This window comes from Bos grunniens, chromosome 23 (assembly GCF_055505025.1).
Source record: "Bos grunniens cultivar Pamir isolate PY7600 chromosome 23, Bosgru_T2T1.0, whole genome shotgun sequence".
Taxonomy (NCBI): domain Eukaryota; kingdom Metazoa; phylum Chordata; class Mammalia; order Artiodactyla; family Bovidae; genus Bos; species Bos grunniens.
The window spans coordinates 13798346-13824397 of record NC_141187.1 but is presented as its reverse complement, the minus strand read 5'-3'; the positions used below and the strand labels follow the sequence as shown (position 1 = coordinate 13824397).

At 40.3% G+C, this 26052-nt stretch overlaps 1 protein-coding gene across 1 annotated transcript; it reads left to right on the top strand.

Moving 5' to 3' along the window:
* Positions 1-238: 238 nt before the first annotated feature.
* GLO1 (glyoxalase I) lies at positions 239-26052 on the top strand. The gene is made up of 6 exons (XM_086371557.1): positions 239-374; positions 16661-16743; positions 19394-19534; positions 20360-20427; positions 21329-21418; positions 24583-26052. Exons 1-6 carry the CDS (start codon positions 291-293, stop codon positions 24669-24671), a joined length of 555 nt encoding a protein of 184 aa, XP_086227683.1. The 5' UTR covers positions 239-290; the 3' UTR covers positions 24672-26052.

Below are 26052 nucleotides of genomic sequence, written 5' to 3'. Positions count from 1 at the left end.
CGATTTGGGTTTGGTTTTTGTTTTTTTTTTTTAAACCACACGCAGGCCTCCATCATACGCAAAGCACCTTGGGAATTGTAGTCTTGGGCGTAGAGCGCTGTGGGCGGAGGAACTGGGACCCAATCAGCAGAAAGCCAACTTCCTTTCCAGCAAGCGAGTGGCTGGAAGTCAGCGGCGCCCGCCCCTGGGCGCAGTCGCGCCGGCGCTGGTGAAAAGCGCTTAGGAGCCGGCGGAGTGTGGGTACGTCTTGAATTCCCGGGGACAGGCGTCCGTGATACAGCAGTGCGGCCATGGCAGAACCACAGCCCGCGTCCGGCGGCCTCACCGACGAGGCTGCCCTCAGCTGTTGCTCCGACCCGGACCCCAGCACCAAGGTGGGCACAGAACCTAATTTTCCCGAGTCGGGGCCCTCTCTGCGTGGCGCGGCTGGGGCCCCCAGAGGGAGCAGTTCCCGGGCTCGACGAGGCCCGGCTTGGGCTGGATGATTCGAACTCTGGACTTGAACCTCATCCGGCCACCGCTGCCCTTCCGCCCGCCTTGGACGGATCGGAGTGGGCTGTCCCAACAGGAGATCAGAGAAAGCATCCGTTTCTTTTAAGTTGTTTGAAAGACTGTGACCCTGCTTGCTCTACCTTGTTTGACTTGGGACAGTTACCTGAAACGTTGGCTCAGTCAGGATCAGAGTCCTTGTCTGTGGGTTGTGAGTGTTCCCCAGGTCAATAGCCCTGGCGGGTAAGAGCAGTTTCAGAACTCAAGTCTTGGTCGAAAGTTTCTACGTGCCGCCGGATCCTCCCAGCCTGGATGATTTTTCTTTATTTTTTCTTTTAAAAAAATTATTTATTTTTATCGATTTGCGGCGTGTCTTAGATGTGGCAGGCGAACTCCTAGTTGTGGCGTGTGGGATCTAGTTCTCTGACAAGGGATCCATCGGGAGCTTCTTATGTTGAGAGTGCAGAATCTTAGCCACTGGACCACCAGGGAAGACCCTGTCATTTTTCTGTAACTGCCCTGGCCCCGGGTTTAACTCCTCCAAACCAATCTGATGGCTCCTGACTTTAACCGCGCCCAGAATTTCGCTTTAGGTTGGCCTTTACAGTTGTTAACAGCTTTACTCCTCTGCTTGGGCTTAGTGCCCCACGGGAGGAATGTTAGAATCCTGGAGCTTAGGTCCAAAGAGAATCATGGAAATTCCTTCACTGATCCTCTTATTGCAGCTGAGACCCATTGAGAGGAATAACTGGTTGCATAGGAAGGCTTTTCAGCTTGCTTAACGTGTTTGTACTGAGAGTCAGTTGTAACTCACTCAGGTGTGGTGCCTACAGGCCTTATCAAGTTCAGACAGGGCAGCCACTCCGGGGTTTGCTCCAGCATACTCAACACTGTCTGCAAATGCCTTTGTATGCATTCATTTGACTGGATAAGCTCTAATTCCTTGAAGATTGAGTGTGTGCTTTGTACAGACCTTTAAGACCAGTTGCTGACTTTATTCCCTGCTTGCTTTTTACATTCAGGGTGAAGAGTCAAACACTTCTAATTGCTAAAGCCTTTGACTACCACCTGATAATACTTAGCTTAGGAAAAATGTTAGTCACTGCAAGACTAAGGGGGAAGAAATAAATATATACATTTCCTCTCACACTTATCTTATTTTTACACTCTTTAATGTTAAATACCTTGTTATTTCACATAATACCGATTGAGTTATTCAGTGTAAATTAATTTCCCAGATAGGACATTTTATATACTGGACTATTTAAAAAAAAAAGATTCCAAAGAGAGCTTGATGAAATTGATTGAATACAATCCCTGTGATCTTAATTTATGCATTCTTAATTTAAGTAGATTTCTCTTGATTTGAAGGAATTATTTTTGGGAATTAGTCATTTTCGCTCTTGAGGTGCCATATGGGGGACATAAAATGGACTGTGTAATAGTAATAGTAGCTGGTATGTGTGGAGTTGTGCCAGACCCTGGTTTGTTAAGTGCGTGTGCTTAGTTGCTCAGTCCTGTCCAACTCTTTGCGACCCCATGGACTGTAGCCCACCAGACTCCTCTGTCCATGGGATTCTCAAGGCAAGAATACTGGAGTGGATTGCCATTCCTTCTCCATTGTTAAGTACATTACTTCATTTAATCCTCACAACTGTGCGAGGAAGCCTACTCATTTCCATGTTACATATAAGTAGACAATGGCACAGTGGTGCTGAGTAAGTTGCCTAGGGAGAGCCCACACTCTAGTCTCCACCCTGTTCTGCTTCTAGATACTGACTATAGTGTTTTGAAACTTGACTCAAAGAAGGCGTAAATTCAATGATCATTGATCATCTGATATATGTAAAGAGCATGATAGGTACCTTGGGGGATATTGAAATAAACGAAAAAGTGAAGTTCCTTCCTGCACCAAACATACACCAACTATAACATAAGGTGGAACTGGGATTATATATATTGGAATTATAAAGCACTGTGGGAGCACAGAAGATAGAGATTTTCAAGGGTGGCATCTCTTGTTGTTCAGTTGCCAAGTCGTGTCTGACTCTTTCTGACCCCATGGACTACTGCACACCAGGCTTCCTTATCCTCTGCTATCTCCCAGAGTTTGCCCAAATTCATGTCCATTAAGTTGTTGATGCTATCTAGTTATCTTATGCTCTGCCACACACTTCTCCTTTGCATTCAGTCTTTCCCAGCATCAAGGTCTTTTCCAGAGTCAGCTCCTCCCATCACGTGGCCAAAGTATTGGAGCATGAGCTTCAGCATTAATCCTTCCAATGAATATTCAGGATTGGTTTCCTTTAGCACTGACTGATTTGATCTCCTTGCTGTCCAAGGAACTCTCATGTCTTCTCCAGCACCACAGTTTGAAAACATCAATTCTTCAACACTCAGCCTTCTTTATAGTCCAACTCTCACAGCCTTATGTGACTACTATGGAAAAACCACAGCTTTGACTATACAGACCTTTGTTGGCAAAGTGATGTCTCTGCTATTTAATATGATATCTAGGTTTGTGGCACTAGTGGCAAAGAACCCACCTGCCAGTGCAGGAATCATAAAAAGACACAGGTTCATTCCCTGGGTGGGGAAGGTGCCCTGCAGAAGGGCATGGCATCCCACTCCAGTATTCTTGCCTGGAGAATCCCATGGACAGAGGAGCCTGGCAGGCTACTGTCCATAGGGTTGTAAAGAGTTGGACATGTTGAAGTGACTTAGCATGCATTAGGTTTGTCATAGCTTTCCTTCCAAGGAAATGTCTTAATTTCATGGCTGCAGTCACTGTCCAGAGTGATTTTGGAGCCCAAGAAAATAAAATCTGTCACTGCTTCCACTTTGTCACCTTCTATTTGCCGAGAAGTAAGAAAGCTGATTGCCGAAGATTTGATGCTTTTGAACTGTGGTATTGGACAAGACTCTTGAGAGTCCCTTGGACTGCAAGGAGATCCAACCAGTCCATTCTGAAGGAGATCAGACCTGGGTGTTCTTTGGAAGGACTGATGCTAAAGCTGAAACTCCAGTACTTTGGCCACCTCATGCAGAGTTGACTCATTGGAAAAGACTCTGATGCTGGGAGGGATTGGGGGCAGGAGGAGAAGGGGATGACAGAGGATGAGATGGCTGGATGGCATCACTGACTCGATGGACGTGAGTCTGAGTGAACTCCGGGAACTGGTGATGGACAGGGAGGCCTGGCGTGCTGCGATTCATGGGGTCGCAAAGAGTCAGACACGACTGAGTGACTGAACTGAACTGAACTGATGGGACCAGATGCCATGATGTTAGTTTTTGAACGTTGAGTTTCAAGCCAGCTTTTTCACTCTCCTCTTTTTCATCCTCATCAGGAGGTTCTTTAGTTCTTTTTCACTTTCTGCCACTAGAATGGTATCATCTGCATATCTGAGTTTGTTAATATTTCTCCCAGCAATCTTGATTCCAACTTGGGATTCATCTATCCTGGCATTTAACATGATGTTCTGCATATAAGTTAACTAGGCAGAGTGACAATATACAGCCTTGTTGTACTCCTTTCCCAATTTGGAACCAGTCTGTTGTTCCATGTCCCATTCTAACTGTTGCTTCTTGATCCACACATGGGTTCCCCAGGAGTCAGGTAAGGTGGTCTGGTATTTCCATCTCTAAGAATTTTCCACAGATTTTTGTGATCCACATAGTGAAAGGCTTTAGTATAGTCAATGAAGCAGAAGTGGATGGATTTTTTTTTTGGAATTCTCTTGCTTTTTCCATGATCCAATGATTGTTGGCAATTTGATCTCTGGTTTCTCTGCCTTTTCTAAACCCAGCTGATACATCTCAGAGTTCTTGGGGGTACTGCTTAATCCTATCTTGAAGGATTTTGAGCATAACTTTGCTAGCACATGAAATGAGTGCAATTGTATGGTGGTTTGAACATTCTTTGGCATTGCCCTTCTTGGGGATTGGAATGAAAACTCACTTTTTCCAGTTCTGTGGCCACTGCTGAGTTTTCCAGATTCGCTGACATTTTGAGTGCATCATTTTAACAGCATCATCTTTTCGGATTTGTAATAGCTCAGCTAGAGTTCCACTGCTGCCACCTGCTTTGTTTGTTATATGCCTCCTAAGGCCCACTTGACTTCACACTCTGGGATGTCATGCTGCAGGTCAGTAGCATCTATAGTATGATATGTAATCAGAGTATTTGGAGGCTGAAGACCTACGTTTGAATCCCTAATTCTATCATTGGCCATAATGATCTTAGCAGGACACTTGGGCCGAGTTTGTAAAAGCAGCTGCTATAAGGATAAAATGTATCTACGATCTCTAAACTATGAAAAGCAATACAATTCAAGGTTGTATTTTAACTGTGGATATCAGGGAGTGAGTCAAGAAGAAGGTGGGGGTGAGCCTAGACCTTGAAAGATAGATGGGATCCCAACATCACATAGGAGATGGTTGCATGGGAAGGCTTCTAGGTGGAGGAGACATCTGAGCAAAACTGTGGTGAGGTGGCAGAAAGATGCAGTGTGAAACGTGTTCTGGAGAAATGAGTTATGTGTTTTTGGTTCAAGTTATTTAAGCAGTGGTAGAGAAGACTGGAATGGTAGGTTGAAGCCAGATCTTGGAGAGAGCCTGGAGTGTCACTTCTAAGAAAATTGGATTTCATATAGTTAGTGGGGAACCACTGAGGGATTCAAATCATTCTATAGAATAGATTGGAGAGATCTAAGCCTAGAGATGATGAGGACACCTAAAAGGTGAGAAAAGTGATGAGGACCTGGTTTGGAAAGGAGAAAGTGGTAGAAGGTCAACTTGTTTGTTGATCATTTGCATCTTTGTCATAGAGGCAGATCAAAGAATATACAGCTACACCACATCCCGGGCAGACATACTAACTTGCTTCAAAAAGCCAATGCTGCTATCCCCAAATAGTGATCTCCTGACATTCTGTTTACTGTCTCTGTCAGTCCTCTTTGATACAGTTACTTGATGTCCCTTCCCATCTGAGTGGTAGATGAGGAGGTCAGGGAATACTTTTAGTGTTGGTGACTCTTCAGTTTAGTTCAGTCGCTCAGTCATTTCCGACTCTTTGCGACCCCATAGACTGCAGCATGCCAGGCCTCCCTGTCCATCACCAACTCCCGAAGTTTACTCAAACTCATGTCCATTGAGTCAGTGATGCCATCCAACCATCTCATCCTCTGTCATTCCCTTCTTTTCCCGCCTTCAATCTTACCCAGCATCAGGGTCTTTTCCAATGAATCAGTTCTTTTTATCAGATGGCCAAAGTATTGGAGTTTCAGTTTCAACATCAGTCCTTCCAATGAATATTCAGGACTGATTTCCTTTAGGATGGACTGGTTGGATCTCCTTACAGTCCAAGGGACTCTCAAGAGTATACTCCAGCACCACAGTTAGAAAGCATCAATTCTTCGGTGCTCAGCTTTCTATATAGTCCAACTCTCAAATCCATACATGACTAATGGAAAAACCATAGCTTTAACTAGACAGACCTTTGTTGGCAAAGTAATGGCTCTGATTTTTACTATGCTGTCTAGGTTGGTCATAGCTTTTTTTCCAAGGAGCAAGCGTCTTTTAATTTCATGGCTGCAGTCACCATCTGCAGTGATTTTGGAGCCCCCAAAAATAAAGTCTCTCATTGTTTCCATTGTTTCCCCATCTATTTGCCATGAAGTGATGGGACCGGATGCCATGATCTTAGTTTCCTGAATGTTGAATTTTAAGCTAACTTTTTCACTCTCCTCTTTCACTTTCACCAAGAGGCTCTTTAGTTCTTCTTCACTTTCTGCCATAAGGGTGGTGTCATCCGTATACCTGAGGTTATTGATATTTCTCGTGGCAGTCTTGATTCCAGCTTGTGCTTCATCCAGCCCAGCATTTCTCATGATGTATTCTGCATATAAAGTTAAATAAGCAGGATGACAATATACAGCCTTGACGTACTCCTTTCCTGGTTTGGAACCAGTCTGTTGTTCCATGTCCAGTTCTAACTGTTGCTTCCTGACCTGCATACAGATTTCTCAAGAGGCAGGTCAGGTGGTCTGGTATTCCTGTCTCTTTAAGAGTTTTCCAGTTTTTGTGATCCACACAGTCAAAGACTTTGGCATAGTCAATAAAGCAAAAGTAGATGTTTTTCTTGAACTCTTGTTGCTTTTTCGATGATCCAACGGATGTTGGCAATTTGATCTCTGGTTCCTCTGCCTTTTCTAAATCCAACTTGAACATCAGGAAGTTCACGGTTCATGTAGTGTTGAAGCCTGACTTGGAGAATTTTGAGCATTGCTTTACTAGCATGTGAGATGAGTGCAATTGTTCAGTAGTTTGAGCATTCTTTGCCATTGCCTTTCTTTGGGATTGGAATGAAAACTGACCTTTTCTAGTCCTGTGGCCACTGCTGAGTTTTCCAAATTTGCTGGCATATTGAGTGCAGCACTTTGACAGCATCATCTTTTAGGATTTGAAATAGCTCAAATGAAATTCCATCACCTCCACTAGCTTTGTTTGTAGTGATGCTTCCTAAGGCCCACTTGACTTTGCAATCCAGGATGTCTGGCTCTAGGTGAGTGATCATACCATCGTGATTATCTGAGTCATGAAGATCTTTTTTGCATAGTTTGTATTCTTGCCACCTCTTCTTAATATCTTCTGCTTCTGTTAGGTCCATACCATTTCTGTTCTTTATTGAGCCCATCTTTGCATGAAATGTGTCCTTTGTATCGCTGATTCTCTTGAAGAGATCTCTAGTCTTTCCCACTCTATTGTTTTCCTCTGTTTCTTTGCATTGATCACTGAGGAAGGCTTGCTTATGTCTCCTTGCTATTCTTTAGAACTCTGCACTCAAATGGGTATATCTTTCCTTTTCTCCTTTGCCTTTTGCTTCTCTTCTTTTCACAGCTATTTGTAACACACCCTCAGACAACCACTTTGCCTTTTTTGCTTTTCTTTTTCTTGGGGATGGTCTTTATCCCTGTCTCCTGTACAATGTCATGAACCTCCGTCCATAGTTCTTCAGGCATTCTGCCTATCAGATCTAATCCCTTGAATCTATTTGTCACTTCCACTGTATAATCTTAAGGGCTTTGATTTAGGTCATACCTGAATGGTCTAGTGGTTTTGCCTACTTTCTTTAAGTCTGAATTTTGCAATAAGGAGTTCATGATCTGAGCCACAGTCAGCTCCCTGTCTTATTTTTGCTGACTGTATAGAGCTTGTCCATCTTTGGCTGCAAAGAATTTAATCAGTCTGATTTCAGTATTGACCGTCTGGGGATGTCCATGTGTAGAGTCTTCTCTTGTGTTGTTGGAAGAGCGTGTTTGCTATGACCAGTGCTTTCTCTTGGCAAAACTTTATTAGCCTTTGCCCTGCTTCATTCTGTACTCCAAGGCCAAATTTGCCTGTTACTCCAGGTAGCTCTTGACTTCCTACTTTTTCATTCCAGTCCCCTAGTCCCCTATAATGAAAAGGATACCTTTTTTGGGTGTTAGTTCTAGAAGGTCTTGTAGGTCTTCATAGAACTGTTCAACTTCAGCTTCTTCAGCATTACTGGTCAGGGCATAAACTTGGATTACTGTGATATTAAATGGTTTGCTTTGGAAACGAACAGAGATCATTCTGTCATTTTTGAGATTGCATCCAAGTACTGCATTTCAGACTGTTTGTTGACTGTGATGGCTACTCCATTTCTTCTAAGGGATTCTTGCCCACAGTAATCTCCTGTTTGACCACTTCCAATTTACCATGTTTCATGGACCTAAAATTCCAGGTTCCTATGCGATATTGTTCTTTACAGCATTGGACTTTACTTCTATCACCAGTCATATCCTCAACTGGGTGTTGTGTTTGCTTTGGTTCTGTCTCTTCATTCTTTCTGGAGTTATTTCTACCTTGATCTCCAGTGGCATATTGGGCACCTGCCAACCTGGGGAGTTCATCTTTCAGTGTCCGAACTTTTTGCTTTTTCTTACTGTTCATGGGGTTCTTAAGACAAGCATACTGGTGACATTTATGTTGGGTTTTACCGAATACAAAGGAAGTAGCTAGGTAGAATTGGGTGCAGGGATTGAGGGAAGAAAAATGGAAAGGAAAGAATAAGGACAGTGGCTAGATGGATGAATGACTTTTCTCAGCAGAGAGAACTGTAGTTTATATAAAGCACAGTGAAAATAGAGAACCGATGCAGGGACTTGCAAGTATACAATGAGACTGAAGTTATAAGGCAGAGGAGTTAATGGTGAGGTACACAAAGCAGTCACTGGGATTCTCAGAGAAAATATGAACATTCCCACTTGGTTCGTTTTTCTCATCCTGCGAAGATTTTTGTTTGGCAAATACATTTTTAATATATTTGGTTTTTTTAGTATATTTCTGTGCATAATTTTAAAAAGATATATATGTATATACACACACACACTTATGGTGGGTGCATGCTCTTTTTTTTTTTTAAACTGCTAAGAGTATGAAATCAGAACCATTTAAGATGACCAGTTTAGTGGAGTAATGACAAAAGATGAAGTTAGAGAAGTATGCAACAACTGTATGCGCTTGCTTTGGGGATTTTCTTCTTAAAGCTGTAAGGCACCATTGAAATTCTGATCTTTAACCCAGAAATGACACAACTGGGTTATTATAGAAAGCTCAGTCTGGTAGCGTTCTCGGAATTCTGGATTGCATCACTCTGGATTGCATTTGGGTTTGAACTGTGGTGTTGGAGAAGACTCTAGAGAGTCCCTTGGACTGCAAGGAGATCCCACCAGTCCATTCTGAAGGTGATCAACCCAGGGATTTCCTCGGAAGGACTGATGCTAAAGCTGAAACTCCAGTAGTTTGGCCACCTCATGCGAAGAGTTGACTCATTGGAAAAGACTCTGATGCTGGGAGGGATTGGGGGCAGGAGGAGAAGGGGACGACAGAGGATGAGATGGCTGGATGGCATCACTGACTCGATGGACGTGAGTCTGAGTGAACTCCGGGAGTTGGTGATGGACAGGGAGGCCTGGCGTGCTGCGATTCATGGGGTCGCAAAGAGTCGGACACGACTGAGCGACTGAACTGAACTGAAGCTCACAAGAAGCAGACAGACCTGGGAGGCTTCTTTTTTTTTTTTTTTTTTAATGTGGATCACTTTCAAAGTCTATTGATTTTGTTACAATGTTGCTTCTGTGTTTATGTTTTGGTTCTTTTGGTGGCAAGGCTTGTGGGGTCCTAGCTTCCCACCCAGGAATCAAACTGCACCACCTGCACTGGAAAGCCAGCTCCTGACCAACGTGACCAGCAGGGAAGCCCTCCAGGGAGGTTTGGACACTCGCTCAGGCAGGAAGTAGTGAAGACATGAGCAAGGTAGTAGTGATCATTGGAGAGGCAAGGACAAAGATTCCAGAGGGACTTGAGCAGTCAGGTTGATCCAATCCAACGCTTGGATTGGGTTACAGAAGGAGTGGCAGAACGAAACTAGGAACTAGGAAGATTTGTCCATATGTCTGACTTGGGCTAACAAGGGATTCTAGAGACATTCCCTGAGGGGGATGTATTAATAGTAGGAGTGTTTATCTGGGCTGTGATTAATTTGATATTTGACTCAGGTGGAAATGAGTAGACAGATGGAGATGTAAATCCAGAGCTGAGGTTAGAGGTATGGGCTGGGGAATACAGACTTGGGAATCAAAAGCAATAGTTGGTAGTACAAATTCTGGGGTATATTTTATAATAATAACAACAAGAGCAATAGTAAGTAGAGTAACTTACTCTGAGACAGTACTCTGCTAAGCACTTACATGCATTTTCCCATTTATTTTCCAACTCAGCCCTAAGAGCTGAAAACCATTATTATTTCCATTCTAAACATGTGAAAACTGATGTTCAAGAAAAGTAATGATTTACTCAGGGTAACAGAGAGAGCCAGCATTTGAATCACATTGCCTCTGAAGAATTATTAATATTTCTTTCCTACTTGTGTATGTTTTTCTCCCTTTGCATGAGATTTGAAAGGCCTCATGATACTGAGGGCTTCCAGGATATTCCTGTTTCTTTTATTTGTTGTAAGAGTAGTCGGGTGCAGGTATGTTTACAAATACCATAGGTAATTTTTAAAATAAAACTAATTTCCTTTGTGTCTCCTACCTGTTTTTGTCTTCCTTATTTATAGGTCAAGTATACTTGCAGTATGTTGTTAGCTGTTGAGTGGGAAGAAGGAAAGAACCACATGAAATCAATTTAGATAGGACAATAAGTGTAGAGGAAGTGGCTGAATTATTTTCTGGAACAACTGTTATTCTCTGACATAGGTTGAATCAGAGAAGTAATAGTAGGAAAAAGATAGTAAAAAAAAAATGTATCATAGCATAGTATATCAACCATGTGCTCCAGCTGTCACATAGTAAATAGTCTTCCCCTCAAATACACTTCTTTTTCCAAAATGAACTTTCACAGAAGGCAATTGCAATTTTTTTTTTAAGTCAGGAAAAAGCAAAACTTTATCCTTTTCTAATTCATAGGAGATGTGACACCTAGGGGTTAAAGAGTTAGGCTTTTTTTCCTTGATAAGAATCTGACCTTTGGTTATCTCTAGCTCTCTTTCCTCGGAGAAGGCAATGGCACCCCACTCCAGTACTCTTGCCTGGAAAATCATATGGACGGAGGAGCCTGGTAGGCTCCAGTCCATGGGGTTGCTAAGAGTCGGAAATGACTAAGCGACTTCACTTTGACTTTTCACTTTTATGCATTGGAGAAGGAAATGGCAACCCACTCCAGTGTTCTTGCCTGGAGAATCCCAGGGACGGGGGAGCCTGGTGGGCTGCCATCTATGGGGTCGCACAGAGTCGGACATGACTGAAGCGACTTAGCAGCAGCAGCAGCTCTCTTTCCTACGAAAATGCTATTTGCTACTTGGCAATATTGCTTTCAGTAGAAATAACTTGACTGGAAGGTTGCATCTGCAAAGGGAGAATTATAAATATCTAATATAGCTTTGGGTATGCCTGAATTCAGTGACTCTTATCACTGTCCCATGTGAAAATTCTGAAAGCTGTGCCTGTGGAGTTGCTACTAGAGATAGTGGTACACAGGGCTTCGACACCAGGGTGATTCCCACTCCTGCCCTAACGTGGATCTTCTCCCTGCACCCGAGCTGTATAGATTCTTTTCCAAACTCTTGCTGAAGAGAGACACCTAACACCACTCTGTTGGTAAACTGTCTTTTCCTGACGGATAGCCTCCTAGCCTATAGTTGTCTTGTGACTCTGAATGCTTAGTTGAACCTGAAGAAGACCCTTTGCTGGGGGTAATGCATCACATTTGAAAATTCATTGGGAGAGAGAGTTGATAGGCTCCATGGAGAGTTGGCCTCACTGTTATTAAGACGAGAACACACAGTTCAGACAAGTATAAAAATTTCTGAAAGTTTAGCTAATGCAAGATTGAAACTTTTATCCTGAGGTTGCACCTATTCAGTCACATCTTCAGGATCCACTTCTAATTTTAGTTCTCTTGTTATTTCCACCACATCTGCAGTTATTTCCTCCACTGCAGCCTTGAACTTCTCAAAGTCATCCGTGAGGGTTGCAATCAGCTTCTTCCAAACTCCTATTAATGTTGATACTGTGACCTCTTCCCATGAATCATGAATGTTCTAGATGGCATCTAGAATGGTGAAGCCTTTCCAAAAGTTTTTCAATTTACTTTGCCCAAATTCATTAGCGGAATCATCATCTATGACAGCTATAGCCTTACGAAATATATTTCTTAAAGAATAAGTCTTGGGAATCAGAATTACTCCTTGATGTATGGACTGCAAGAATGGATATTGTGTTAGCAGGCATGGAAACAAAATTAATCTCATTGTTCACCTCCGTCAGAGCTCTTAGATGGCCAAGTGCATTTTGAATGAATGTATTAAAGGAATCTTATTTTTTTTCTGAGCAGTAAGTCTCAACTGTGGGCTTAAAATATTCAGTAAACGATGTTGTAAGCAGATACGCTATCATCCAGGCTTTATTGTTCATTTATAAAGACCACAGGCAGAGGAGATTCAGCATGATTCTTAACAACCCTAGGATTTTCAGAATGGTAATGAGCATTGGCTTCAACTTAAAGTAACTAGCTGTTTTTGCTCCTAGAAGAGAATGAGCCTATCCTTTGAAGCTTCGAAGGCACTGACTTTTCTCCAATTGTGAACGTCCTAGATGGCATCTTCTTCCAATAGAAAGCTGTTTCATCTACATTGAAAGTCTGTTTAGTGCAGCCACCTTTGTTCATTATCTTAGTTAGATCTTCTGGATAACTCACTGCAGCTTCTACATCAGCACTTGCTACTTTACTTGCACTTTTATGTTATGCAACTAGCTTCTTTACTTAAACTTCATGAACCAACCACTGATAGCTTCAGACTTTGCTTCTGTAGCTTCCTCACCTCTCTCTGCCCTCTAGAATGGGAGAGAGAGCCTTGCTCTGGATGAGGCTTTGGCTTGAAGGAATGTTGACTGGTTTGATCTTCTATCCAGATCTCTAAAACTTTCTCCATATCAGGAATAAGGCTGTTTTACTTTCTTATCATTTGTGTATTCACCAGAGTGCACTATTAACTTTGTTAAAGAGCTTTTTCTTTGTCTTCACAACTTGGCTAACTTGGTGCAGGAGGCCTAGCTTTCAGTCTGTCTTAGGTTTTGAAACGCCTTCCTCGCTCAGCTTAATCATTTCTAGCTTTTGATTTAAAATACGAGACATGGAATTCTTCCTTTCATTTGAACTCTTAGAGACCATTGCACAGTTATTAATTGATGTAATTTCAGTATTGTGTCTCAGGGAATAGGGAAGCCTGAGTATGGGGAGAGAGATGGGGCAGTGGTCTGTCAGTGGAGTAGTCAGAACACACACAGTGTTTTTCAATTAAGTTTGTCATCTAATGTGGATGTGGTTCATGGCACCCCAAAACAATCACAATAATAGCATCAAAGATCATTGATCACAGATCATCATAACAAATGTAATGAAAAGTTTGAAGTATTGTGAGAATTACCAAAATGTGATCAGGGATACAAAGTGAGCAAATGCTGTTGGAAAAGTATCACTGATAGACTTGTTGGACACAGGATTGTTACAGACCTTCAATTTGGGGGGAAAAAACAACCAGTATCTGTGAACTACAACAAAGTGATGTGCAATGAAACAAGATATGCTTATATAAAATAAAAATAGGAAGACTCTGCAAAGCAGAGAGAAGAAGGCAGACTGGGTAGGGACTTTGAAACCCTAGGAACCTCATGGCAGTAAGTTTTCTGGGTTTTCTCTCTGCCTCATATAGCCCAGACTTAGAGCTAAAGGCTTAGTGATCTGGAAATGCCAATGGATGCACACACAAAAAAGCCGAATGAATGCTTACTTTCTCTACCCATAGGACCAGGAAATACACAGTATTTCCTGATAAGTCAGAAAACTTTTAGACAACAAGTGCTCTACTACAACCAAATCCCATAGAGAAAACAGTGGCCTCAGCCACACCTGTGCCAGCAGAGGCTGAGTGGGGAGTTTAGTCTTCCAGCCAACTGGCTATAATAAGGTGCTCAACCTCCCCGTGCTACGGTAGCATCAGAGAAGACTAGGGAGCGATGATTTCGTCTTGCCAGGCAGTAACAATCTTTCCCCTCGTGCTGTTATCAGTGGAGAAACACGGAAAACCTAGCATTCTGCCCTGGCCCAGCAGTGGAAATATTTTAAGACAGTTATAAATCAGAGAGAGGAAAGGGATATAAGGAGAGATAAGGTTTCTACACTTCACTCAAACCATTTTATGATGATGCCAAATGCTGTGTGAGTTACAACTGATATAGATCAGTGGAAAAGAGTAGAACCCAGAAATAAACTCACTAATAAAAACCCAACAAATTTTTCACAGAGATGCAAAAGTAATTCAGTGGAGAAAGGATAGATTTTTTGAACAAATAGTGCTGGAGCCATTGGACATTCGTAAAAAGTGAAGCCCTACGTTCACGTCTTATACCAAAAAAAAGGTCCATTTAAAAGTGCTTAAAGGGACCTTGACCTTGATCCTCTGGTTCACTCCCGGCTCCACTTTTTATAGTTTTGTCAAGATTATATTGTAGGCACATAGTACATGTACTAGAAACATGCCTGATTGGACCTTTAACGTTTTTACACTGTAGTTTTAAATTAATTAAATTTGGAAATTGCCCTCTCCCACTCCTGCAAAAGACTGATTATTTCTATTATTCTTTCTTTTTGTAAGCAGAGGAGCAAATCTTTGTTGCTTAGCAGTTAACCGAGAAAGCCTGAAACTTTTTGAGCATAAAAGACATCTTTTACTGTTCTGAATTTAGAGCATAATAAGGGAAAGACATCCTTGGGGGCTCAGTTGTAAAGAATCCACCTGCAATGCAGGCAATGAGGATTCCATCCCCAAGTTGGGAAGATCCCCTGGAGAAGGAGATGGCAACCCACTCCAGTATTCTTGCCTGGGAAATCCCAAAGACAGAGGAGCCTGTCAGGCTGTAGTCCATGAGGCTGCAAAGGTTGGACACGACTTAGCAACTGAACACCCAAAGGGAGAGACAAAGTTAAAAACTGTCCCATGAGATAAGACATCAACTTTTAGGCACAAGTCTTTTTTTAGACACAAGATATATTTATTTCAAACAATATTTTAGAACAATAGCAATAAACAGTGATTTTTAGTAACTTTTAAAGAAACTTTTTTCCAAAATCATTTGTTTATCAGAAGTAACAGAGTGGTTTAACATTCTGTTACAGAGAATTAACAGAATGTTTTGGTGATAAAAAGAAAACTGTTACCTGAGCATAGAATAACTAAATCATTTTATAAAAAGCAAACCCTGCTTGTTTTTTTTAACTATCATCCAAATAATACTTTGGCAGCAAAGGATTTATATGCCTTTACTTTTATGAATAAATCCATTAACATTGAATGTATTTGTTAATCTTTTTGCCATATATAGACTTTTTTTTAAGGTTAAATGATTTTGGAATTTATATTACTCTGTGTTTTCTTAGAAATAATGTATTTATCTTATTAAGTCTTCTCAATCAGAAAAGTGGTGTATCTTTCCATTTTCTAAACTGTTTTTGCCATCTTTATTGAGATAAAATTGACATATAACATGTATGTCATAATATCATATGTATGTCCACATACTTCTAAAACAGCATTTTAAATGTCTTCATATATTCTATTATGCCTGTGTTAAAGCAGGAGATGCAAGTTCAATCCCTGGGTCGGGAAGATCCCCTAGAGAAGGAAATGGCAACCCACTCCAATATTTTTGCCTGGGAAAACCCATGGACAGAGTAGCCTGGTGGGCTACAGTCCATGGGATTGCAGAGAGTCTAACACGACTTCACTACTAAGCAACAACAACTAGTTTATCTAACTATTTCTTCATTGTTAGAGGCAGTTTAGCAAGGTGGTTGAAAGCAAGGACTTTGGAACCAAACTGTTTGGACTGAGGTTTTTTTTTTCTCTGCCAGTTACTTTCTCAATAGTAAAATGGGGATGGTATAATATATACATTATATATATATATAATATATATATCATAAGGAGGGTTGTTATGAAGATCATATAAGTTAATTTCTATAAATCATTTAGAACAGTATTTGGCACACAGTTACTTTGTAAATGCTGTGATGAATATCTTTATACATAAATCTTTGTCAAAGTTTCTAATTATTTCCTTAGATAGATTTTTAGAAGGGCAATATCTTGATCAATGAGTATGAACTCTTTAGGATTCTTGAGATCCAGATTGCTGCTTAAAAAGATTTTAGGATAGAATAGAAATAGGGATAGGATAAACAGAGTTGTTGAACTTGTTTTATAGAACTTGGCACAAAATCTATAGAAAAGAAAAAAATTTTAAAAACCCAACTCTTTGACCGAGCTACACAAATTTCAGCATAGCTTTTATGGACCGAACAGAAGCAATAATAAAGCCATGATGGACTAAGGGATTGCCATAGTGGGCTGTTGGTATCTTGTTACAGAAAGCAAAGCTAATGTTGGTAACAAGTAGTAAAAATTAAAGGTGTTTAATACATGGACAGGGAGGCCTGGCGTGCTGCAATTCATGGGGTTCCAAAGAGTCGGACACGACTGAGTGACTGAACTGAACTGAACTGAATACATACTGTTTCCCCTTAGGATTTTCTCTTGCAGCAGACCATGTTGCGAATTAAGGATCCTAAGAAGTCACTGGATTTTTATACAAGAATTCTTGGAATGACGTAAGTAAACTGTTGGTACCTGTGATGTTTAAATACATAGCTTTGCAAATATAGGCAATGTTTTCAGATCTATTTTAAAAATAGATTAAAGTTTGCTTCAAAGGTCACAAAAGTGCTTTTGGCCAGGAGTCTGGGACTAGGCTTGACTGACTGGCCAGGGCTTCCGTCAGGTTCCTGTCCTCTCTCCCAGCCAGGTTCACTGGGCAGCAAGACACCAGTGCTTGCATTTTCTCTAACTCCCTTTTCACTGAGAGCTGCCAGTTAAATCCTTAACGTGCCCAGACCATTTTGATGTTATGGCCACTCTTAGCCTCTTATTTTCTTCAGAAAAGATATAGCTATAAAGACACATTATTTAGAAAATTTAGTGAGTTTACCTAAAGTTGACCATCTGTCCCATTTTATAGGATATGTTCTCTTTTTCCAAATAAGTAATATTCACTGATTTGATACCTTTAACATATTTGCTTTTCTTGATTTGTTTCCCTAAATAATATGAGGGTTTTTATTTATTTCTGGTAGTATAGAGAGTAAAATAATCTTTAATTTACTGCCTAGATAACCTTCATTGACATTAAGAGAAAACGTCAAGTAATACAGTATATGTCTATATTTAGAAAATCTGACTGCTTCCGAGAAATACAAAGTGAAAAATGACAGCCTCCCTCTCCTAGTTCTCTTCAAAGATAACGGCTGTTAACAGTTTCTTGTCATTCTTTCCAGAAAAAGTGGTTTTGCGCATAGCTCAGTCAGTAAAGATTCTGACTGCAATGCAGGAGACCTGGGTTGGATTCCTGGGTTGGGAAGATCCCCTGGAGAAGGAAATGGCAACCCACTCCAGTGTACTTGCCTGGAGAATCCCATGGAAAGAGGAGCCTGGCAGCCTGCAGTTCATGGGGTCATAAGAGTCGGACACGACTTAGCTACTAATGCACCATGACATATTTAAAGGACGTAATGAAACAAATGTATTGAATGTCTGCTATTTGCCAGGCCCTTTATATGTTCTTTCATTCAGTCTTCACAAAAGGCTTATGAAATAGCTTATATTTCCATTTTACATGGAAAGGAAGAAACCAAAGCTTAAAGGCATTAACTTATGGCACTAAATCCCACAGTGGGAACATGGCAGAGCTGGAATTTGAATCCAGGTCCAAACAACTCCAGTGTTGACATTATTTTTAAAGAGCCCCAAATAGAGTACTCAGATGGTGAAGAATCTGCCTGCAATGCAGGAGACCTGGGTTCTATCCCTGGGTTGGGAAGATCCCCTGGAGAAGGAAATGGCAATCCATTCCAGTATTCTTTTTTTTTTTTTTAAACGTATATCTTCATTTTATTTGCCTGGAGAATTTCATGGACAGAGGAGGCTGGTGGCTACAGTCCATGGGGTTGCAAAGAGTCCGACATGCCTGAGCGACTAACACAAGAGTACAGCTTGATGTTCTAGTGAAAGATAATGCTGTGCTGAGAAGAGCAGTGTAAAACACATTCAAGTGCTCCATTTGACTGGTCTGTAAGAGCTTAGGCAGTCTGCTTTGGTAGGTGCAGAGATAGTTTTTTGTGATTGGAGTATTTGAATTGTATGACACTTCATCATAAACATGTTTGAGTAAGAGCTATTTGTGATGAGTCAGTGGGTAGATCTTAGTGGGCTAAGGCATATTACATAGCAGTAATAAGTAGAAGATTTGGAACAGAACTCTAGAAACTTTTTATTTGCTATGCTTCAGTCATTCCCTCTTATTGGTGTTGAATGAAGTCATTTTTGAGCATTTAATCCTCCGTAATCTAAAGAAAACTATACTGTGTGTATCCTCATTTCACCCTACTCCTTGCGAAATAACGTCACACTCTAAGTTCATTTTAGAAGCCACAGCTTTGTTGAATCTTCTTCAGAACCTCAGGATGCGGAATTCATGCACTTCCTCTCACAGTCTCTCCTTTTCCACTGCTCTTTTCAACCTACAAAAGAAACTTAAGTCTTCTCTATTGTAGGATAATTGTCGCTCTCTGCTCTCTTGCGGTCCATCCCATCATTAGGACTGTCTGTACAGATAGATCCCACTTGCTCACCTCCCATTCTCCAGCCTCTGCTGTGCGTGCTGGTGAAACTGCCCTCACAGGACCTTTCTGTATCTACTCACCTCTCCTCAAACTTAATCCTGTCTGACCTTTCTGCAGTATTTGGTACTGTCAACCACTTTATTATGGACATTCATGTCTTCTGTGCTGTTAATCTGCCCTCTCTTAACACCTGTCCTCACCTTATCTTCCTAGGAGTTTTGGCACAGTAACTGAATGCCATATATCCTAAAGGTGTGAGACATTATATTTTACACTGAAAAACAAAATTTTCTTTTGAAGATATCTTTTGACACTTATCCAGGTACCATAAATCCAGCTAATTTTCATTGTATTTGAAGAACTGATGAATTACAAGTTTACATTTAATTTTTTAAAATTTCACTGATATTTACAGATAAGTTTTTTAATTAGACTTTTTTATTGATTTTTCCTTGCTTTTTCTATTAAAACAGCCTCAATGTGTACTGTTCTTATTCTCAGTAGAACTCGAATATCGTCATGTTGATTTTAGTATTAATCGACTTTTCTTGTAAGTTGAGTCAGGCTTGTTATTTAATTTCAGACTACTCCAGAAACTTGATTTCCCCACTATGAAATTTTCACTCTATTTCTTGGCTTATGAGGATAAAAATGACATCCCAAAAGATAAAGATGAAAAAGTAGCGTGGGTATTCTCCAGAAAAGCTACACTTGAACTGACACAGTAAGTATGAGTCTTTATTTTGTTTATATATTCTACATTTTTTGGAAGCTTTTTTTTTTTTTTTTTAAACTTTTCCCCCTTACTTACCAGCTTAATTCAAACTGGGTCTTATCTAACCACTTTCCATTTGTAACAATATCTTTGAGTATTTTTTCATGGATCTTTATATTGTTCTTATGGTGCAAGTAGGGCAAATGAGATCATTTGCAGAGAATGTAATAATGAAATGGCAAGATGTTTGTCAAAATGTAGCTAATGAATGTTTGGATACTACAGCTGAGATTGTCATAGGCATTCTCCTTTCTGTTTTATTCTGTATGCTGTTTTTGTGCAGTCTTTAAAAATAAACAAAACAGATTTGTTTCAGGGTGTGGTATTTCATGTGTCTCCTGAATCAGAACAGCTCTGGAGTCAGACAGACCTGGCCTGAGTCTTGCCTCTGATGACAGCTCTGTGATCGAGTTATACCACCTCCCTAAGTGGCAGTCTCATTTGTAAAATGGAGATGCTCAGATCTAACCCATGCAGCTGTTTTGAGGGCTTCATGAAATATAAAGTCCATAGCACAATGAATGGTAGTTGCTATTATTATCATTTTTATTCTTATCCAGATGCCTAGTTTTATTGTCTCCTTAGTCTAGTTCATCATTCTTTGCCTGTTTGCTCTTTCTGTTGTTGAAAACTTAACGTGTACAGTAGCAGAGATTAGACCAAGTGTATTAAGTAGCATATATACATGGAAAGATTTCAAAGATTGTTGCAGCTTTCTTTTCAGAATTTCTGTTCTCCAGGTCACTTAGAATTATGTTTTCTCTCCATCTGTAGCAATTGGGGCACAGAAGATGATGAGACCCAGAGTTACCACAGTGGCAATTCAGACCCTCGAGGATTTGGTATGTTTGCCTATTTGTGTGTAATACACTTTTATGGTTTTGTGATTTTGCATTGGGTACCTATTTATGATTGTAAGCAATCTAAAACATTAATTTTTAGATTTTTGTTAGTATGGCTATTTTTATTTCCACATGTAAGTTGTGTCCAACTCTTGGTGAACCTATATACCCTGTGGAATTAGACAGAGGACTAATTCCTCTGTCTGTGGAATTCTCCAGGCAAGAATACTGGAGTGGGTAACCATTCCCTTCTCCAGGGCATCTTCCTAACCCAAGGATTGAACTTGTGTCTCCTGCATTACAGGTGGATTCTTTACCATCTGAGCCACCAGGGAAGCCTAATTTTATTTAGGAATATAATTTCATCATGTCAATCTAAACTTTACATTTATTCTCTCACCATGGTTTCATTTTTCAGTCTCAGTACTGTATTTCCAGTAGACTTTTAAATTAAAGAACAAAACCAAAAATGATGGTTAATAATAATCCTAATTTCTTCTAGTATACACTTCTGCCTTAATCTAAAATCTCTCAATCAAATGCCAGGATTATCAGTTTAAATGGACTGGTATATAGTCATTATCAACAATTAGCTTATTAAGCATGAATAAATGGATATCGTTTTTTTAAGTAGGTTATTAACAGGTTGAACTGTTTATGAGCAAATATTGGGCTTATGTCAAATAATTTATAATTTAGAGCAACTAATTATTATACCCAGCCACTTAGATTCTTGTTCTTTAATATTTTATAGGTTTTGAACCAACTTGATTCAGTCTGTTTACAGATGCCTTGTGTTTTGAAATTAACTAGTTTTGGAAGCCACTTGTGGCACATGGATACCCTGTTGTAATTTTTCCTTCTTTCTCTCTGCCTTGTTTTGGGGGCGGTTTTACCTAAGGTCACATTGGAATTGCTGTTCCCGATGTTCATGGTGCTTGTAAAAGATTTGAAGAACTGGGAGTCAAATTTGTGAAGAAACCTGATGATGGTGAGTCTGCTACTTGTTTTTTTCAGGCCTCTCTTTAGTTCTGTGACATTTACTAAGCACTCACAGAGGGTGCTGTTGTAGTTAAACCTTTTGGTTGCAAGTGACTTTGAATCCTACTCCAACCAGCTTAAGGAAAGAGAAATGATTGGAAGCACACTGGGTTACCTTAGGAAACTGAAAGGCAAACTCGAGGGTGGCTTCACATGGGACTAATTGCAGGATCTGGAGAGCCATCAAAGACCGAGGCCGCCTCTCCACCCCTCATCCCTGCCCGTTTCTCAGTGACCACCAGCTTTTACTATCTCAGGTCTATCTAGCCACCCAAAAACTAAGTTCCTTAAAGTCTGTTTCTTCTGCTCTTAATGTAACTACAGCAAGTCTGTTCAGTTCATAATTATTTGATTTTTCTTTTTCATCCTTTTACAACTTTCGCATGTCCTTATGATTTAGGTATGTCTCTTGACAATAGTATGTATCTGGATTTTGTTGGATTTACATGCATTATAATTATTTTATTTAGATCTATTTTTGCCATCCCATTTTATTTTTTAAATTTTTAATTTGGAATATTTCACTGTTTCATTTCCATCTTTTTTTTTTTTTTTAATTCCAATTAGGGGATTTGATATCCAAAAATCATCCTCCCCAGTAAGACAAGAACTTGCTCCCTTCTACCTCCATTATCTTACTATACCCAGGCTGGGATAGTATTGATTTATTTTTCTTTTTTCTTTGGCTTGTTTTTTTAAGATAATAAATATGTAAAGGTATATTTTTTTCTCCATATATCTCTTGCTGTAACATCTTTTGGATTTTTCTGTCCCTTTATTAAGTACCTCAACCAAAACTGCTTTCAAAGGGTTTGTGAGGCAGCACTCTTGAGGCATTCCAATTACCCCAGAACCTCGCCTTTATATATATATAAATGACAGTTTTGTTGTCTATAAACCTTAGGTTTATTTTCCTTCAGTCTTGAAAATACAACTCTGTTGTCTTATTTTTCCCATCCAGTGTTGCTGCTGAAAAATCTGCTGATTTGTGTTCCTTTGTTTATTTTCTTCTGTTTTGTCCTAGAAGCTTTTTATATTTGTTTTCTTTGTCCTTGACTTCCTTCTGGGGATTTCTTCAAACTGGCATACTAATTAGCTAATTTTCCCTCAGATGTATCTGTTCTTATATTCGTCTTTTGTATTCTCATCTATTGTATTATTTCACCTATTATAATTTTGATTTCTAATTTTTGCTGACTTCCTTTTATATTGCTCAGCTGGTAAAGAATCCATCTGCAGTGCAGGAGACCCCAGTTCAATTCCTGGGTCTGGAAGATCCCATGGAGAACAGATAGGCTACCCACTCCAGTATTCTTGGGCTCCGTTGGTGGCTCAGACAGTAAAGAATATGCCTGCAGTGCAGGAGACCTGGGTTCATTTCCTGAGTTGGGAAGATCCCCTGGAGAAGGGAATGGCTACCCAGTCCAATATTCTTGCCTGGAGAATTCCATGGACAGAGGAGCCTGGAAGGCTACAGTCCATGGGGTCACAAAAAGTCGGACACGACTGAGCAACTTTCACTTCACTTCATTATAATTTTGATTTCTAATTTTTGCTGACTTTCTTTAATATTTTCTTATTCTTATTTCATATTGGTTATATTTAATATTCCTCATTGTTTTTACATATTTCAATAGTTCTTGGTCCATCAATCTCATATTTGTTCTTCAGTTAGAATTTATAATCCGTTGTTTGTTTTATAGTTATATTCCTCAAATTCTTATTATTTTGGTCTCAGAGATTTGGGTGGGTTTGTTTTTATTTTTTTACTGAAACTATTAGCTATTCCAACCATCAGTTCAGTTCAGTCGCTCGGTTGTTTCTGACTCTGTGACCCCATGAACCGCAGCACGCCAGGCCTCCCTGTCCATTACCAACTCCAGGAGTCCACCCAAACCCATGTCCATTGAGTCGGTGATGCCATCCAACCATCTCATCCTCTGTCATCCCCTTCTCCTCCTGCCATCAGGCAATGTGAGTGGGGGAAGACCAGACCTTGGTTCTTAAAATTCCAAGTGATATCAGGGACATGTGCAGGGCAGAGAGAGAAAATAAGAGTTAAGACAAATACTTCACATTCTGTAGTCATATCCTTTTCCCCCTTTGTCCCTGATGTAGTATTTGTAGGAGACGCTCCTGGCATTGTTTTTCCCTAACTCTGGTTGTGTGGCACGTGTAACCTCTGGGAGATGAGTTGCTCCCCACCTGTTTTTCTGCCCTTACCTACCCCCGAGGACATCTGAACCAGTCGTTCGAACCTCCCGCACTGTGGGAGTAGGTGCTGAGGCCCAAGGCACTGGGAGAAGCAAGAGCCAAACTAGCAAAACTCCTTGTTTATTCTCCCACAGCCACGATGGCCTGCCTTGTGGTCTGGCCACAAGTACCCCTTCCACACCAAGTGGGTTAAAATAGTCACCACCTCACCCCTACCATTTCTCTCCCCAACTGTCACATCAGAGGCATCATACTTTTCCCCCCCCATTTTTTATCTGTGTTCCTCTGAAGCTGATCTTGAGGAGGGGAGCCAGAGATAAAGTCAAACTAATTCAGCATCTTGGTACCAAAATAAATTTCTGAGGTCACACTTTTTCCATTTAGGCAAACAACTCTACTCCTAGACCTATTACCCTCTCAGTCCCAGTCATGAGGTCCTGGGAGAAAGAATCTGATTGGCACAGCTTGGGTTACACAGAATAGTGTATGACCAAGCATCTGGGTCCCTTGGCTGGCTAGATGCGCCATGCTACCGGCTCCCTTGAGCATCTGCTGTCGTTTTCCTCTTTAAAATAAGGCAGTTTCTGTGACTACTCAACTAGCTGCATGAAGTTACATTGTGCAGGTGCAGTAGTTACCTGATACCTACAAGATACAGCCAGTCCCACTGTTTATTTCAGGAGAGTTGGTTTACAGCTATGTGTAGAAGATAAAATGTGTCATTCTGAAACTCGTGCATCTGGGCCACACCAATAGATTTTTTGAAGTTAAAACTATAAACGAAATAATGTAATTAACTAAAATGCAAAATAAAATTTGAATAAACATTATTTTAAATTTATATATATATATATATATATTTTAGGTCTCTCAAATAATGAAAATTATTTTGTTTTACAGGTAAAATGAAAGGCCTGGCATTTATTCAAGATCCTGATGGTTACTGGATTGAAATTTTGAATCCCAACACATTGATAACTATTATTTAGTTCTGTGAGAATGCTGATTTGAAATATCAGTGGAGACATTGTAGAAGGTAAAACAGGAAATCATGTGATTCAAGATATTCAGATAACAGAAGCATCCAGGACTGATGGATCCTTGTCCCAACTCAGATTATTCTTAAATCTCTCTCCCTTTACTCTTTCAGCTGTTTCCCCCTAACTGTTGTTCAGTCATCCTAGTTTTAATGTAGTGCCTTGTTTTATGTCCTTGAATATAGTTGTATAATTTTACTTTTTTAGGCAATAATTAGAACAGTTCCCTTCAGAGGCTGCATTTGCCTTCCATCTCCTGAAGAGATACAAGTCTACAAGTCTGCCTTTGAACCATCATTTAAAATATAAAAAAACACTGAACATGTTTTTGTTATGGTTACCTTCTGGGGTTTCAGTTCCTCAGAAGTAACTTTTCACAATGAGAAGTTAAAAACCCTGAACAAAAATGAAGCTTCACGTATATTTCAAATAGTATAAAGTTTATTTTACAAAAGAGAAGTGACTCTCGGGAGAAATTTAGAATCATGCTGACACGGATGCAGATAGAAATACTAATTTTTTCTTTACAGAGTACTCTGAAAGTTCAAGGACTAGCCTCTTTGGGGATGGGGAGGAGGATGGGAATATTATATACTGGTTATGCAGACACAAACTAGACTGTCACATACTTTATCTCACTTAATCCTCCACAGTGTCCTGTGAGATAGAAAGCAGACTAACATGCAAAATCAGTGAATCCAAGGCAATATAAATAGGCTCAAGTACTCAAGATCTCATCATCATCATCACTTTTAGTATTTAGCTGTACCTCACAACATCTCCTTCATTAGTCTTCTTTGTAAAAGCCTTCAGTGAGTTTAAGCATTGCCCTCTCAGCTTTGGAGGCTTGAGTACCATGGTGAGGAAGAAGCAGTGGAGGAAGTCAGGAGCACACGGCTGCTCTGGGAATGCCCGGCCATTCCTGTGCAAGTGGTGCTTGTGTTACTTATGAAAAGCCCCTACCCCAAGGTCTTCCGTATGGCAGCAATCATGTAGGATACGTTACGTTCAGTGATAACATAACTTAGTTATCAGAAGTCAGCTCAGTGGTCTTCCTTGCCATGACTGATATTTGATGGGTTTTTAAAAACAAACTGATGTTGAATATTTCTTACGGCACAGATAATAAGAACATCCAGTTTATGGCTTAACTCCATTTAGATTTTTTTTTTTGCGTGCGGACACTATTGGAAGACCTTTGGATAGGCCATGCCAACTGTGCTTATGCTGTTAGAAGCATTTTATATTTCCTTTTTGGATGGAATGGGTTTATGTGAGCTATTTGAACAAGTGGCAATACTCAGACTGAAATAAAATAAAATTTTAGATAAGA

Bases quoted from the DNA above. Each gene is read 5' to 3' on its own strand.
- GLO1 (XM_086371557.1), top strand. From the start codon at position 291: ATGGCAGAACCACAGCCCGCGTCCGGCGGCCTCACCGACGAGGCTGCC. The intron at 375-16,660 runs GTGGGCACAGAA...GTTTCCCCTTAG, and splicing joins ACCCGGACCCCAGCACCAAG to GATTTTCTCTTGCAGCAGAC. The intron at 20,428-21,328 runs GTATGTTTGCCT...GTTTTACCTAAG, and splicing joins TTCAGACCCTCGAGGATTTG to GTCACATTGGAATTGCTGTT.